The sequence below is a fragment of the Tupaia chinensis genome, unplaced genomic scaffold (assembly GCF_000334495.1).
Source record: "Tupaia chinensis unplaced genomic scaffold, TupChi_1.0 Scaffold143584_1, whole genome shotgun sequence".
NCBI classification, from domain to species: domain Eukaryota; kingdom Metazoa; phylum Chordata; class Mammalia; order Scandentia; family Tupaiidae; genus Tupaia; species Tupaia belangeri.
The window spans coordinates 3,514,417-3,531,782 of record NW_006203430.1 but is presented as its reverse complement, the minus strand read 5'-3'; the positions used below and the strand labels follow the sequence as shown (position 1 = coordinate 3,531,782).

The following is a 17,366-nucleotide window of genomic DNA, read 5'->3' as shown; positions in this document are numbered from 1 at the left end:
AGTCCTGCTGTGGGCAGATCGGGCAAGCACGGCAGGGGGAGATGCATACAGGCCCACCACCACCACCAGCAGCTGGAAAGGCCTTGTCAAGCAACAGAAATATACTGCTCCTGTATATGTTCTTTGGCTTGCAAGCCTGCCGTCTAGCCAGCACCCCGCGTGGCTGACTGCCCACATGCCTACCTTGCGCCGGGGTGCCAGCTTCCTTTGAGTTTTGGCTGCGGACCTGCAGTTCCCAAGGTGCTCCACTCCACCATTCTGCTGAACAGAAACTCCTTTCTCAATAAGGCTGAGAGGACAACTCAATATGTTCTCAGGGACCAGGTTTGCTTAACATAGTCCACGGCCTGTTTTACTCACAGGCGAATGCAATTCCTTGCTGTCCATCTCATCATGGGGCAGTAATTCCCTTTTAAGGAAACAGTATTCACTGGGCAAGACTCGTAAGATGGGAACATGCTCTAAGCCCAGGAGAGTGTAAGTGCCCAGTGGCAGGATGACAGAGTTTAGTTTTCCTCTTAGTGTATTCCACAGGGAAATTTGCAGGTGGGAGGGTTAGAGAGGTAAAAAGAAAGTTGCTCTTTGGTATTCTTGCTGTTCACAGGGGCCTGGCCCTCTCTGCATGACACCCTGGAGCTCAGTGAGTTTGGAAGATGGAAACGCCAGGAGAACTCATTATGAGGGAGATCACAGGATCGGAGCTGCCCGGAGTCCTTTGAGCCGTCTTGGTTACCCTCACTTACTCTGTCTCTGTAATCGCTATTTGCTCTCAGGGCTCAGTGAGCCGATAACTCAATAACATCTTTGTTCTCTCCAATACCTAATACTAGCAGCAGTTTAAAAAAATAAAATAAAAAGAAAGAAATTCAGTGAAACAACTTTTCATGAAAGTTAAGGAGGTTCTAAAGAACACAGTTCTATGTGTACATAAAAAGGGCTGAGCTTTTACCGTCTATTGGCCAAGCTTTCACTTTCTGTGAAGACAGCTGTTCAGTTTACTCATTTAAAAAAACAACGTCACTGAAAACGATGGTGTAGGAATGACCCCACCCTGCAGCCACAGTATTCTTTTACTGTGTGCACGACTGTGAAACCAAAGCACTTTCTACTAGCTGTGAGGACAGCCAGACCTCAGACTGCACCTCAGGACATTCTGCACAAAGCCAGTTTGTTCTTGTCCCTCCTGGAGATATCGCCAGCGTATCAGAGTGCGTGGGAATCCAAAGGGAGGAGCTGTGGGCTTGGAGACTGAGTGTGCACCCCATGGAGGGTTTGAATGAGTCCAAATGTTTGGGCAGGTGATGTTTCTTAGAATGTTTTAAAGGCAAAGCTAACACTTTTTTGAGGACATTCAAAATGAGGTAACTTCCTCTTGAGGGGTGTAACATTAGAATAAAAATCTCTGCTTACCTGGTTCAAGGTTTTCTTCTCTTTGTATATCTCCCGACTGCCTCTTCTTTTTAGGGAACTCTGAAATAGACCCAAGTGACATTCTGTTACTGAGAGGTCACACATGAAAGCCAACACTGGGGGGACACCGTCCTCACTGGGCAGGACACAATGGATGGAGTCTGTTTTCTGCTAGAATCAAGGAACAACTTAAGAGTCAACCTTTAAACACAGCTGAATTAGTTTGGTAAGGTCTTTAAATCCTAAGACACCTTAAATTTAATTATTGTACTTGGGGTATTCCTCAATTATTCCTCCTCAGTTTAAAGAAAAAGGGGGATAGTTTGGTTAATTTGTAACAGTGGAGAGAAGGTAAGAAGAAGAGAAAGGTAGAAAATTTTTTAAATAGATGCCTAGTATTTCTGGAGCTGACTTGCCTTTCTAATTATGTTTTTAGGGGCCTAATATAAAAACTTATTCATGTTCCCTTAGTGGTCACATAAAAAAATGGTAGGTGGTTAGTGACATGGTGGTTAAGGCAGCTGGATCCCATATGCCCGACAAAGTGGTTCGAGTACTGGACCTGGCAGCTTAAAAAACACACCAGGTGCATGTGAGTGCCCAAAATCCTGAGAGGAAAATGGAGGAGATGGGATTGCGGGGCTGCATGGCCATTCCCCTGGGGGATGCTTTCTCACTTTCTCTCTTTGGTGAGAGTACACACCCTGTAGCAAATAAAAAATTTTTAAAAACTACATAAAAAATAGTAGAAAAAGAGAGAAGTTGGCCCTTATTTATGGAAATAAAAAACAATCTATGTTGTAAAATTCTCAATAAACAACCCACTGTAGTTTGTGATTAAACCTACATCTTAGAGAGCTTATGAAGTCTGTAATTTATACATATGTGAAGTGGCTGCTAAGGTTGGAAGGTGTCCCCGCATGCTCATGGGTTGAGATTTGGTTCCTACTGTGAAGAGATTAAAAGGGTAAAAACGTAATCTGATTGTGGTGTTGAAGGTGGGGCCCTCGGGAGCTGACTGGGATTACACGAGGACACAGGAGGCATGATGGGATACTTGTGGGTTCATAAGGAGACGGACACAAACTCATAAGGTCTTGCCCTCTTGTCATGTGATGCCATGTGGTGTCCTGCCCCTCAGGACTCTGCAGGAGCCCTGAACCAGCAAGAAAGCCCTCACCAGATGTGGCCCTCAGACCCTGGGTCTCCAAAGCCGTGAACTAAATAAAACTCGGTCATTATAAATCACCCGGTTGCAGATATCCAGTTATGAAGTAACAGAGAACAGACTACCACAGTGGCCTTGGCTGTGTCCTTCCACGGACTGCCTAGGTTTAATCTGTCGCAGGTGCATTTCCACCTGCTCTAGATGTGACACTGTTTGAAATATAAGTATGAGCATGAATGGCAGGGCCAAGGGATGCCCGAAACAGACTAACAAAGAGCCAGGACAGCTCCTGCTAAGGTAAAGTATGAGGCAGGAAGAAACGACTGGAAGAAAAGTGAGAAGCATCCTAGAGGAACACAGAGATTCGAAAGCGGAAAAGATTAAGTAAATCCCGAGGAGAGTTGGAAGATGACAGAAGGGAGGTAAAGCTCTTTTAGCCACAGCTCAGCTCAGATCATGGTGAGCCTATAAAAGGAACAGAGTCCCCACCATGTCCACCTCCCTCCTGCCAGCACCTGAACTCTGAGGCCACAGTGCCCCTGGGCTTCACCCCAAGGTGGGTTCAGGGCCTGACTCTTGGCTTCTCTCCTTTGCAGCTAAACAGTTTGGAAAGGAGGTTAGTATGCAGGTAATTTAAATCATAGATCTTATGTAATTTAATCACAGAATTTAACTCACACTGTTCCCATTTTTATATGTCTCATTCTTAGAATGCTAGGCCTTGCCATTTATTGGAGGAATTTTAGGTTAAGAAACAGAATTCCTGTTGCCGCTTAGCCTCTGGGAGGCTCAAAATCTGGAAAAAAAAAAATAGGTAGCTGAGAGCCAGCCCTAGAAGTGTGTGTTGTGCACTGATCCCCGGCAGACAGAGGCCACATGGGAGGCTTGAGTTGGGTTCCAGTGCTCTGGAAAAGCCAAGTGCACCTGCACCTGCATTCCCACCTACTCTGGAGACTGAGACAGGAGGATCATGATAGTGAGACCCTGTCTAAAAACACCATGCACACACAAATAGGTAATTGGGAGAAGGCCCTCGGGGCAGAGAGATGAAGGTTATAAAATCCCATGAGTGTCAGGTAGGCACTCCTAGTGAACAAAGTGGGTGGAGGAAGCTGTCTGTAAACCAGCTACACAGTGGCTTTATTTCCTTTAGCCTTTCTGGTAAAAGCAGGTCAAGGTATAAAGACAACCAGTCTTCTCCAACAAGTAGAGTTAAGCCTATCTAAGAATGGTTTGACCCAGCCATTAAACACACAAAAAGGGAGCTGTATTCCACATGGCAAAACAGATCTGAGTCCCATCACTGGTAGCTTGAAAAACACATTGGGTGTCTGAACATATATGCCCAGGATTCTGATGGGTGGAAAATTGGAGGAAAAGGATTTTGGTGTGACCAGACTCTGTTGGGGGGTAATCTCTCTGTCCCATGTGCATACATATGCCTTTTAGCATTGGAAGGAAAAAAAAGAAAAAGAATGGCTTGAATTTTCTATTTTTAGTAAGTAGGTGTCCCAGGATTTTCACCTTCATGGTACAGTTAAGGAGTTTCTCATACTTAAATAATCTGAGTGAGATAACCATTCCTGATGAGTCACTACAGGAAAGAGTTACCTAAATAAATAAATAAATAAATAAATAAATAAATAAATAAATAAATAAATAGGCAAGAAGAGACTATTCCCAAGGCATTGACCGAGGGGGCTTCATTCTGGGTCTGTCGCAGCAATCAAGGCTGGTGAGTGCAGAGCCTGCTGGAGCTACCCCTCATTCCATCACCTTCTGCCAGTGCCAGAAAGAATTCTGTACAGCTGAAAACACTAAGCTTCTAGAAGTGAAATGAAAGCTAAAAGTGGAGACAAAAGTTTATTAAAATCTAGGTTGAATCACGCGTTGCTGTATTCGATGCTGAAGGCAAGAACACATTCTAGGTGAAGCCTCCTTGTGGGAGAGAAGACAGAACCTGTGGGTGCCTCCTCCAGTCTCCCCTGGGGAGCCTTTCCCTTGGCTGAAGGGCTATAAGCTCAGTCCTGTGACTCTTCCAGTGAATCAGAACAGGCAGGGAGTCGGGGGGCTCCTGACATAGACCCACTCACTGCAGCAACTAGAATGAAAAATATTGCAAGGACTGAAGTGAACCAGACATTAGCAGCACCCGTAGGAAGGAAACCATAAAACTTTGATGCTTGACATAAAATAACCCTTGATCCTTCCTAATGGGAAGATGATATCATGTTTGTCTCAAATCGTTTCATAAGTATGAAGTCACTCTAATCAAATTCTTCTTCTTTCCATATGTATTACATAACATGCAATATATATACACCTATACACAAAAAGTACATGCATGTGTATACATACACACGTACATATATACTTTATGTGTTTGAGAGAGTGGTAAGAGGATGGAGTACTTGACAAAAAGATTTTAAAATGCATGTAAAGCAGAGATGGGCAAACTGTGGCCCTCAGGACCAATCAGCTCCCAGCCTATTTTGTAAACAAAACCATTAGAATACAGCCTAATGTACTACTGTCTGCGACTGCTTTGCACTACAAGGACAGTGTTGAACCCCAGTGAAATCACTAAAGCCTGTGGAACCTAAAATATTTACTATCTGGCCCTTTTCAGAGTAAGTTTTCTGATTCTAATGGAGAAAAATAAAGTGGTGAAAAATAGCCAAAAACACACTGAAAGGGAAGAATATGGACAGTAGGCTTTATACTGTTAGATACAGAAATGTAGCACAACAGATTGGTGTTAGCGCAAGATAACAGATTAATGGAATAAGGTAGAAAGCTCATAAATAAGTTTGATAACATATGAGATTTTAACAAGAAACACAGCTAGCATTTTAAATTAGTGAGGAAAGAATGAGCTATTCGGTATATGATGGTAGAACAAGCGTATAAAAAGATTTTTTTTAAAGTGAGATTCCTACTATTTATCAAAATAAATCTTAGATGATTTGAAAACTTAGATGCAAAAAATCATAAAGAACTGGAGCAGGGGGATAAAGTGAATTTCTACTTGTTTTGGGGGCCTGACCCTTACAAACACAAAAATAAAGGCAGAAACATTCAGGAAAAAAATTGGTTAAGAGTTTTAACCTTTTTAAAAACATCAAGAGAAATCATGTATAGTATTAGAAAGCAAATTAAAAATTGGCAAAAAGATTCTTCCAACATATGACAGGCAAAAAAATATCTTGCAGGCAATAAGATCTTAATCATAAGAAAGTGATCGAATGGTCAATAACCATGATTACTGGTAATTAAAACAAGATTTTTTTTTTTCCGCTTAGAGATTTACAGACTCAAGAAAAATGGGGCACCCAATTTTAGCAAGCACCCACGGAGGCAGCAGTTCCACACAGACAAATGGGCGTGGGAAGCCAGGCAGCATTTCAGGGACATCTTACATAGGCACACGTGTGTCATGATGCGGCAATTCTACTTCTGGAAATGTATCCTGAGGACAGATGCCAAGAGGTGCCAAAATTTATGGGCAAAGAATGTTCTACAAAGAGCACTCTTTGTAATAGTAAGTGAATACTATGGAGATATTGCCCTTTTTTTCCTTTTCTTTTACTGTATATACTTAAGATGTGTAACATGCTGTTTTGATATGCTTACCTTGATATGCATTTACATACTGAAGTGATTACTATAGTCAAGCGAATTAATATACCCATGACTTCATACCTTATTTTTTTTCTTGATGATAGTAAGAATGCCTAAAATCTTGCTTTCTTGGCAAATTACCAGTGTGTGTATATGTATATGTATGTGTGTGTGTGTGTGTGTGTGTGTGTAACATATATATGTGTATATTATGTGTATATACATTATTAACTATAATCTTTGCTGTGTACATTAGATCTATAGATACAGTGATGTTTTTGGGGAATAAAGATACAGGAAATGCTCACAATACATTTAAAAAAATATAGTAGTTTACAAACAGCATGTATTTCGTTAAAATATAAAATGCATATGTAGGCACTCCTCACTTTACAATGAAGTCCCATTCCTACAACCAGGTTTTGGTAAGTGAATTGGGTGACAAGCCAGGAGCTTGTAAGTGGATGTCTTATGTGTCGTGGAGCCATAGGGCATGTATTTCTCAATAGATATCACGCAACACTATACTAGAATAATGCAATTCTATCCATACAGAAAGCATACACTAGTTAGGCACCAGAAATTGACAAGACACACCACAACAGTATGAAGCTAGTGTAGTTGTTTTTATTTATTCTGAATACTGCTATGGGTGCACAACAAATGACAAATTTATAAGTGAAATATGTATTCTTGTGTGATGGCGAACACTTTGTAGAGTCAATACTAATCAACTGTGGGACCAAGACAAACTCTGAGAAAGGGGATTCCCCACACTGGAGCACTAGTCATAAATCTGAGCAGTCGTTAAACAGGGAGGTGTGAAGTCGTTGAATTACACGTGTATGTTAGGAAAGTAGACTAGAGGAGAATAAACGAAAATGTTTACAGCGACAAAATTACAGGCAATTTTAATTTTCTTTATTGTAGCTCTGCAAAGTCCCCAAATTATCTACAGTGATTATTTTCCTTTAAGATGGAGAAAAAAAGGGGGGCTAGCAGGTGGTGTGTTGGTTAAGGCACTGGACTCCAACATAGCTGACTGTGGTTCAAGTCCCAGACCTGGTAGCTTGAAACTCATGCTAGGCACGTGTGTGTGTGTGTGTGTGTGTGTGTGTGTATGTGTGTGTGTATGTGTGCCCAAAATCCCAAGAGGAGAGCGAAGGAGAAGAGACTACGGTGTGGCTATCCCTCCAGGGCTCAGGGGCGTGATTTCTCACTTTCTCTCTCTCTGTCTCTTTCTGTGTCTTCAGCAAGCATACACATCCTCTAGTAAAAACCTCTCAAAAAGAAAAGATGGAGGAAAAAAACCCAGGAAATTAAAATATATATATTTTAAAGTCAACCATGAGGGTATGGTGATAATGCGATGCTCTGCGATTCAGAACCCACTTGGGAAGGTCCTGGGTTCATATCACAAAGTCTTCTGTACACGTTGAGTGCACGTATGCCCAGGATCTGCACTGGCAGTGCTGAGGGTGGATAGTGGCGTGAAGACTCTCTGGGTGGTATCTGCCTCACCCTCTCCCTCTCTCCTTCTTCTCTTTCTGAATAAATAAATATTTAAAATAAATATACAAAGTAAGATTTAGGGACCAGCAGATGGCATAATGGTTATATTGTTGGACTCCTATATAGTCAATCATGGTTCGAGTCCCCGACACAGTAGCTTAAATTTCATGCCGGGCGTGTGTGTGTGTGTGTGTGTGTGTGCGCCCAAAATCCTGAGAGGAGAATGGAGTAGAAGGAATTATAGTGTGGTCATTCCTCCTGGGGGTGAGGGTATGACTTCTTGCTTTCTGTCTCTCTATCTCTCTGGCAAGAGCATGCAACCTACATCAAAAAAATCTCTCTAAAAAAAAACCAGTAAGATTTGTATTTTAAAAATATCAGAGAAAAGAGACTATCACTGATATCCTATACAGAGTTGCAGGCTCTTTGCTGAAAATTATTTATCTATTTCTGGGGTCTTTTTTCATAGCCTGGTCGTTCAGGTATAACCCGTATGTATATGGTTGGTTAAAAAGACAAGGGAGCTCCCTGGTTGGGGAAATCAGCCAGTACCCCCACTGGATTCCAGCTCTTCAGGCATATACGGTCCCTTAGTCAAGTGCCAGAAAGTCATGAGCAGCAATGGCCATGCCCAGGCTGCTCACCTGCCAAGATCTGGTCCAGTGCAGAACGCCAGGTGTTGGGGACCCTCGGTGGAGGGACCTGGGTGTAGGACACTTAGTATGAGCAGCACCTGTGCCCATTTATCCCTCTGTATGACTCACAGAGTGGTGGAGAGTCTCTCCCAAGGAACAAGGAAAAGAAAGGATAAATGGAGACTAGCAAATAAACTGAACCCAGAACAGGAGACTCGCCTGTCAATTAATTCTACTCTTTTTCATTCTGGTCAACTGCCAGCAAATCGACTCTACATTCCTATTGAAAAGGGGGGAAAGGAAGTTTATGAATTCAAGCTGATTCTCAGGCCAACACATTGACTGCGTATTGATGATTAAATAAAGTATGAAGTTAGGCAGTTATCTGGACTTTTGAATCAATTCTTAACGCATCCTACTTGAAGCTATTAGCCAATATCTTTCAGGGAACTTCAGAAAAACTGACAAGCTTCCAACTCATATAGTGTCTCACAGACAGACTTTGAGTTTCAAAACCTAGATCGGTAAGGAGGGAAAGAAAATCAAGGATACTGCAATTATGAGCTGATACAGAAAGAGGGATAGACACAGCCTGATGATTCTCAGAATTCTTATAGATTCCAGTTTTTAGGAAGTGTGTTGTTTATTTGGCTGACTTATAGCACACAGGTATAAAATTAGATAAGGAAAATAAAGGCACACTGGACTTTTTACCTTTTTGGGGGAAAGTTACCAAGATTCCTTTATCTACATTCAAGTCCCATTTAAGTGGCACTATATGTAAAGGATGAAAACATTAGCTTCTCTTTTAGCTAGAAGTACTAGGTACTGGTTGGAAAATGCCTCCTCTACTTCCTCTCTCTTTGCTAGTCTCTTTAATAGGCCCCCGGGAGACTGGTTCCTTCCAAGCCATAGACTCACTGCACCTTGCTCAAGTCTCTGCACTGCAGTTCAGTTACCACCTATTGGGCACTTGCGCATGCCAGGCACAATGCTGAATTCTTCCTTCGCACATCTGTTATGGATTAGATGTCTGTGTTACCCCCAAATCCATATGCTGAAGCCCTAATACCCAATGTGATGGCATTAGGAAGTGAGGCCTTGGGGAGGTGATCAATTTGGATGAAGTCATGAAGAAGGAGCCCCCCATAAAGGGATTAGTGTCCTCATATGAAGAGACATCAGAGCTCCCTCTCTACCATTAAGGATTAAGCAAGAAGGCAGCTTTCTGCAAGCTGGGAAGAAGGTCCTCGCCCGAGCTCATCCATGCTGGAATGCTAGACTCAACAGCCTCCAGAACTCTAAGAAATAAGTATTTGTGGTTTCAGCCCTTAGCCTGTCATATTTTGTTGTAGCAGTCCAAAGCACCGAAGACAAAATTTAATCTAATTTAATTCTTGCAAGAGCCCCAAGATGTGTAAATTATTAGCACTGACAAATGGACAAGAAAACTGAAACACAGTCAGAAGTTAGGTAATAACTCACAGTCCCCCAAACTTGGGAGACAGGACACCATCTTAAACCCAACTCCAAACATCTGCTTCTGGCCAGAGCCTTCAGAGCAACCTTTTCAGTACTCTCACACCTCAATCTCCCAAATTTGGGCTGTCTCTCATTCTGTTTTCCTGAAGCTTCTGAGCTCCAAATTGCTGAGTTTTCTCATCTAAAAAAATCTCTGCCTTTCTTTAGCAACAGGGCACAGAGAACTATTGTGGGAACAGTTGCAAATTGCTATGTTCACAAGGTACCTCATGGCTATAAAATATTTGTTGCCACTCTGATGATTTCTGAAAGGATCTGAGGCTGCAGACAGAAGCCCTTATTTGGAAAAGACAGACAACCATTATCAAAGGACAAAATACCAAAAAGTAAATAAGGAAGAGAACAGGAAAATCATATTAAGAAAGACACTTTGGTTGAAAAAAGATTCAGCCATAAAGGTCAGACTGTGGTTCTAGATTCCAAACAGACAACATGAAGAGAAAAAAGGCTACAGTGACAGCAGTTAGGCCAACAAGCCACCCTGCCCAGGGCCACAAGGCCCAACTGGGATGGAACCAGCCTATCACACTCCACTTTCTCCTGGGAAAAGAACACGATGATAAAAACAACAGGTCTCTCTGCACTTGCCAATTTGGGGAATGAGATGTACATTTGCTTTGTAATCCAAGAGAATTTCTCATAGTTCATGGACATATGGAATTAAAGTATGAGTTTATTTTAGAGCAAAAAATTTTGAAATCCATGCATGGTTTTTTTTATAATAAGCATTTTTCATGAACTTTCTGAAGGCCCTGTGTAAGGGCTGGTCAATTCACTTTAAACCTTGGAGACAAATATCTTGAAGCCTAGTTATTGGAAAATTGCTGCCTAAAACATACTGTGACATAGTAGTCTGAACCATACATCACCAAATAAACTAAAAATGAGTAAGTAAAGCTGTAAGCAATTTCAACACAAAGAAACAGTTACACATGTGATCAGTGCAAACCCATAAGATGACTGCACCAACAAGTATCCTTCTCCCAAATTATAAGAATCCCGACTCTGAATGCTCAGGTACCTATAGGCACTCAGCAATACAACTGAGCATTAGATTAAATATTGAATTAGAATTCACATTTTAGCAGCCCCTTGTGACTCTCTTAGCAGGTGACTAGTAAGTGGTTCTTGAGCATTCATAAAGTAAAAAACCTTGAGAGCCAGCCCTGTAGCCTAGTAGTTAAGGGAACCAGATCCCACACGGCCAACCATGGTTTGAGTACCCACCTTAGTGGCATAAACAAACATGTCAGGTGTGTGCACGTGCATATCCCAAAACCAAACAGGAAAGAGAAGTGAAGGAAAAGAGATTGTGGTGTGACCACACTCCACTGGGGGGGGGTGCTTTCTCCCTTTCTCTCATCTCTTTCTGACAAGCACATATACCCTCTGGCAATAATAATGATAAAAGGTTAAAAAAAAGGGTAAAAGCTACAGAAATGTATGCCTTTGCCAATCAGAATGGAAGATAAGGCTTGGATCTTTATAAAAATAATGTATTCCTGGCTCCTCGCTGTCTACTGGAAGGAAATATACCAGTCCACCCAGAAAGGAAAATAATTTCCTAGTCTAATGAAATAACACAAGATTCACTTTGACAAGAAAATAAAGCCAATCATCAAAATAAATGATTGAAATACTGACCCTTTCTCAGACAGAATTCATCATTACTTTTATCAGATATATTTTTTAACTTTTGAAGAAAAGAGCACATGAAAAAGTTCTGAGTCACTGTAGACACACTTTTATAATAATCTGCCATCATACCCCCTTCAGAGTTTCTGACTTTCTTGAGTGAATGTCAGTCTAAATAAGAGAATAGACTGGTAGCACCAGTGAAACTTCATGTACTCATCTGTCAAAACTCAGCAAATGTAAACTTGAGATCTATGCATTTTAGTATAAGTTAACTTAAAAAAATGTAAACAAAAATCAAGCTCTAGTTAACAAGGTATATTTGGGGGGAAAGAAATCTACAATTTATTTCAAATGCATCAAAAAATAAGATGAGTGAATACACAGATAAAAAGATGTGATATGTCAAGTATAATCAAATGTTAATGTACAATGCAGGAGCTGGGTATATGCATGTTCACCATAAAATTCTTTAAGTTTTGCTATATGTATGGATATTTTCATAATAAAATGTTAGAAGAAAAACATTAAGCATATAGGTTTTCATTTTCTCTGAGAATAGTTCATATATTTCATGGTAATTAGAATTATGATTCTTGGGACCAGCAGTTGCTGTAATGACTATGTCGCTGGACTCCCATGTAGTCGACTACGATTTGAGTCTCGGACCCAGTGCCTTAAACTCATGCCAGGTGCATGTGCATGTATGCCCAAGATCCTGAGAGGGGAATGGAGGAGAAGGGATTGTGGTGTGGCCATCCCCCCACGGGGTGATTTCTCACTTTCTTTCTGTCTGTGATTTCTCTCTGTCTCTTTCTGTCTTTCTGGCGAGTGCATGCGCCCTATAGCAAAAACCTCTCCAAAAAAAAAAAATTATGATTATTTAAAATTTTTCATACAATACCAATCTTAAATGTCAGATACAAATATATACATAAGGGGCCAGCAGGTGGTGTGGTTAAGGGCACTGGACTCTCACATAGTCAACCACAATTCGAGTCCTGGACCTGCTGGCTTACTTTCTTACTTTCTCTCTCTCTTCCTCTCTCCCCTTTCTCTCCCTTTCTGGTCAAATAAAAATAAGTAAATAAAGTTAAATAAAATAATTCTAAAAAATATGTAATATTTTTTAAAGTTTTAGAAAAGATTAAAAATAGGAAAAAAAAAACTATACAAATACATGCCTTTGGCAATCAGAACTGAAGATAGGGCTTGCATCCTTTTAAGGATAATCTATTCCTCTAACAAGATGAAATAGTTTCGTTTCAGAAATGTTCGGAAGTTGGGTCAGCTGGTTGGCATGGTGGTTAAGACGGCTGGATCCCACAAAGCCAACTGTAAGGTTGGAGTCCTGGACCCAATTGAAAAATACACCAAGTGCATGTACATGTATGCCCAAAAACCCTAGAGGAGAATAGAGGAGAGGGACTGCAGTGTGGTCATCCTCCCAGGGGGTGCTTTCTCACTTTCTCTCTCTCTTTCTCTGGTGAGTGCATGTGCCCAGTATCAAATAAGAAAAAGAAAGGAACAGAAAGGAAAGAAAAGGAGAAAGAACGGTCTGGAAGCAAATAATACTAATACTAAAAGGTAGTAGAATTATGGGGGACTATGTTTGTCTTAGAGTTTTTGTAGCCCTCAAAATAATTTTTTCTCCAAATCAGAAACGATGTTTATTTTTTTAAGAACAATGGAACTGACCTATGATGCAAACATCCCCACACCCCATCAAATCTTGGCTTTGCCCCACCTGCAAGTGATGAGCAAGACTGATGGGCCCGGAGCATTTAAGCCAGACAGACATGAACAGGAAATTAAACTGGAGGATTAGCCCCCGGGCAGGATTAGCTCTGTGCCATGGGGAATCAGCAAACACATCTCTGCTCAGAGGACAAAACAGGGAGGGCCTAATGGACACTGGGGACAGCAAATGGAACTCTGGAACTCTGATTGCCTCCCCAGGCTATAGGCTTCTTATACAAGAGACTCCTCTACTAGGCCAGGCTTAATGTCACCAGTCTGACTTACTGACCCGAATCTGCCCAAGATCTTTGCTATCTGGAGCCACTGCTTGGTTCCATTAATCACCACCAAACTGCTCTGAAATATCAAAAGTGTCCCTGGCTAACATCCTGCATAAAGCCATCTGTGTCCCTTATGTAAATCTTCAGCAAATTGTCATCTTCAAGCAGCGGCCGTGTGGATTCAGATTTCTACCTCGTACTGGGGTACACTCTTCAATAGATTTAAGGAAACAGCAGGGATTTTTGCCCCATGACTTCATGGTTTGTATTCATGGTTTGTATAGCACAGTGGCATGCTCTGTCTATTCTCCAGCAGCTTCCCCTGCTGTTCTGGGAACTGCAGATGATTCAATTAGGCAAGAGCAGTAACTGAGCTGCAGGGGAGGCCAGGGCACTACCTGCTTGTACAGCCTGGGAAGCCACGACAGGCCAAAGCACTGTACTGAGGCTGAGGAAGGGGCAGCCAGCCCTGGCCTCCCAGGCAGGTCAGTCAGTGAGGGCTGAGAAATAAACATGCTTCCAATAAAAGGTAACCTGGGAGCAGAAGAACGTCATCAAAGAACAATACCCAGCCCTGGAGCTAAGGACAGGCACAAATCAGAACAGAGGAGGGACTGTCCTACCTGGCACCTGCTCACCCTCGGCTGGCTCCTGCCAAGCCCTTGCAAAGAAGGCAGGCAGCTGGGCAGGGCTGTGGTTGGGAGCAGGCATTCAGCAGAATGAAAACAGCCCTGGCTTCATGTGATGAAAACTGAGTAAGTCAGTTTTATTATCTCTGGTGCAGCCTTGAGCGAACACAGGGCTAAGAAGTTTGCTGCCCCAAACCAGGAATATTGCTAGAATATCACATTTATGAGATGAACGTTGCAGACAGTGTTTAAAAGCATGATCCACTGCAAGGCTTGGTATTTCCCTGCAGCCCCGTAGCAGCTAAACCAGACCACTACCATTAGAACCACCATCACCTGTAAGTCCCTACCTGACCCCCAGGTCCGGGCCTCTGGTGCACATGGTGACCACAGCACAGAGCTGCAGAGCGCCCCTAGTGAGAACAGCTCAGCGGATGCTCTCTCCACTTCCCCAAAGAGCACCCCAAGCTCATGCCTCGCTGAGGACAGAGCATGGTGGATCAGTTCATAGGATAGAAACTACACGGAGAATGATAGAGAGGGCCTCATTAGGCAACAATCCATGCTATGGCCCTGCTGAAATGCAGGGCTGAGGAGCTCACTACCAAGCTTTTCTCATGTGTGGGATCTGTGTATATTTTATAACCACATCAATCTAGGTTTTCATCTCCTAAAGTAACACCAAATCCATAATCAGCTTTTCACATGAAATTCTTGACTAAAGAAATCCAGATGCCGTTAAATCTTTATCTGCAAACTATAACAATCTAGAAGACCTCGTGCAGGTAGAGGAGGGCCAGCATGTGCATTATGAAGACTGGCGGCAGCATTTTATCAGGATGGCTCCTCCAGGGGCTGAATATAAATCCATTTGTGCAATCACTCTGGATTCTAATGGCTTCTGAGCTGACAGGAGGAAAGAGGCTTAATCAGGAAGTACGTCTGCCTGAGAGCTGGTCCTGCTTCCTTCTCAGATATAGCTAACGTGGCCATTCCCTGCTGGGACAGATCGCGTGTCTCCAGTGAGCCTGCATGCTCCCTCTGAGCTCCCACCAGACCATGTGTCCAGGTCTTTGATTTGACTATTTAAATCACTCCCAACCAATACAGAAGACTGGAGCTTCCCCTGGAGGAAGTAGGAGGAGAAGGAGGGGGTCGCTTATCCTTCTAAGGACAGGCAGTGCAAATCGTGCCCACTCCCTCACTACCCCAGCAGGATACTGAGGCTTGCAAAGGCCAACTGACATGCGGAGGACATGCAGGAGGAGGTCATACCTCACTTTGGGGGCTGGATCCACACGCAAGAGCTACTTCTGAAGTGTGCTGACCACCGATACACAGGGTCTCAGTGTCGAGGTGTTTTCGCTTTGCCAATCAGTCACTTGCTCAATCATTTCCCAGAGTAGAGAAAAGGAGCCATTATTAATCATTCCAGCTTTCTTTCATTGTAGGAGAAAACCAATGTTTTAGAGAAATGCCTTTTTCACTCTGCTTGGGAATGTGTTTGAAATGTAAACTTTTAAAACGGTGTAGTTTCTGTATCTTCTGTGTATATGGAAGAGAAGTTAGGTAACTAAGAGCCTAACTTCCCATCACAGGTCATACACAGTCTGTTATGAAAATGTCTTACTCAGGAACAAGTAGGTAGCCTGGTGGTTAAGACACTGGACTCCCACATAGCTTACTGCAGTTTGGGTCCTGGACCTAGAGGCTTGCTTTCTTATTTTCTCTTTCTCTGGTTAAGTTAAATAGTAATAATAATAATAATAATAATAATATCAACAAATAGATTTAAAAAATAGATAATTCTTTTTAAAAATGAAAGTATCTTACTATTTTCTATTAATAATTTATAGGAGAAACATTAACAACAAAATGCTCCCCCACAATAAGAGGGCATTATTTCTATCATTGCAGGAGAGAAGTAGGTCAGATTTTCCATAATGCAATTAAGTACGCCAAGAGCCAATGGCATGAATGGTTTTCCACACAATTTATGGGATGAAACAAACTACCAGGAGAAAAATGATGCATGCTTTCTCCCATACCATTAGATCTCAATTATCAAAGGAGAAACACTCTTCTTTACAAATGACCAGGTTTTTCTTCAACATATTAAAATAAAGTAAACAATAGTGCTGAAAGAAACTGGCTAAACCAAAGGATAAATAGAAGTGGGGAGCAGAGGAAAAGGAAATAAAAAGGAAAGCAGTCAGAAAGCCTCTTCCACACAGGGGCTTCTACCTTTGGCTTTAGGTGGCAATTGAGAAGCACATGGAGGGTGACATAAAAAGGGGGAGAGGGAACCAGCAGTTAGCGTAATGGCTATGTCGCTGGACTCCCACGTAGTCGACCGCGGTTCGTTTCCCAGACCCGGTGGCTTAAACTCACGCCAGGCACGTGTGTGTGCGTGCCCAAGATCTCGAGAGGAGAATGGAGGAGAAGGGATTGCGGCATGACCATCCCCCCTGGGGGGTGATTTCTTGCTTTCTGTCTCTATGTCTCTCTCTGTCTGTCTGGCGAGCGCACGCGCCCTATAGCAAAAACCTCTCCAAAAAAAAGGGGGGGAGAGTCTCCTCTTTGGCTATGGCGTTAGACAGATGCACAAAGACATGAAATCTCATTTAGACATGAACCAACATCCAATTGGGAAAAGCGAAGAAAGACTTGGAGCCTGTCATCTGCAGGGTGACCTTGGGGTCCCCTCTGGTCCTTGGAGGACGCCCAGCCAGCCTGCCTCATACCTGTCCCAGGATGACCTCTCTCAAGGTGCTGTTCCTTTTTGGGCATTTCCCCCCTCCTCCTTTATTTCTAACCCTCTGATAACTTCTGAGTTTGGACTTGTTTCCTTCCACACAGCTGAAAACACACATTCAGCACCTCTCATCAGAGCTTCCTCCACTCTGCACAGCGACTGCGTGTTTCGCTGTAAATGAGGACATTCTGAATGGGCTTGGCTGCAAATTAGCATTCTAGGGTGGAGACTGCCTTTGTGTAGTTAGCAGGTTATTTCAGGCTACAGAATACACAGACGACTTTCTATCTACCCCAAAACAATTAAGAATAAAATTGATAAATGAGGATATAGAATACACAGAAATGGAAACATGAGCCAGACAAGAAGCAGCCAATGTAAGGACAGGCCGGCACAGACACCGCCTGCCCAGCCCTGAGAGGCGGCGGGGGGAGGGGG

At 42.5% G+C, this 17,366-nt stretch overlaps 1 protein-coding gene across 8 annotated transcripts in view; it reads right to left on the bottom strand.

Annotated features, from left to right (window-relative positions):
• The window catches only part of MTCL1 (microtubule crosslinking factor 1), a gene marked incomplete at its 5' end in the record, with an annotated part of 151,509 nt that overhangs the window by 62,946 nt on the left and 71,197 nt on the right, over positions 1-17,366 (bottom strand). For 4 of the 8 annotated variants that reach the window (XM_006164013.3, XM_006164016.3, XM_006164018.3 and 1 more), the window contains 1 exon segment: positions 1,411-1,470. In XM_006164013.3, the coding sequence (XP_006164075.2) occupies positions 1,411-1,470 (60 nt within the window). 8 annotated transcript variants of the gene reach the window in all.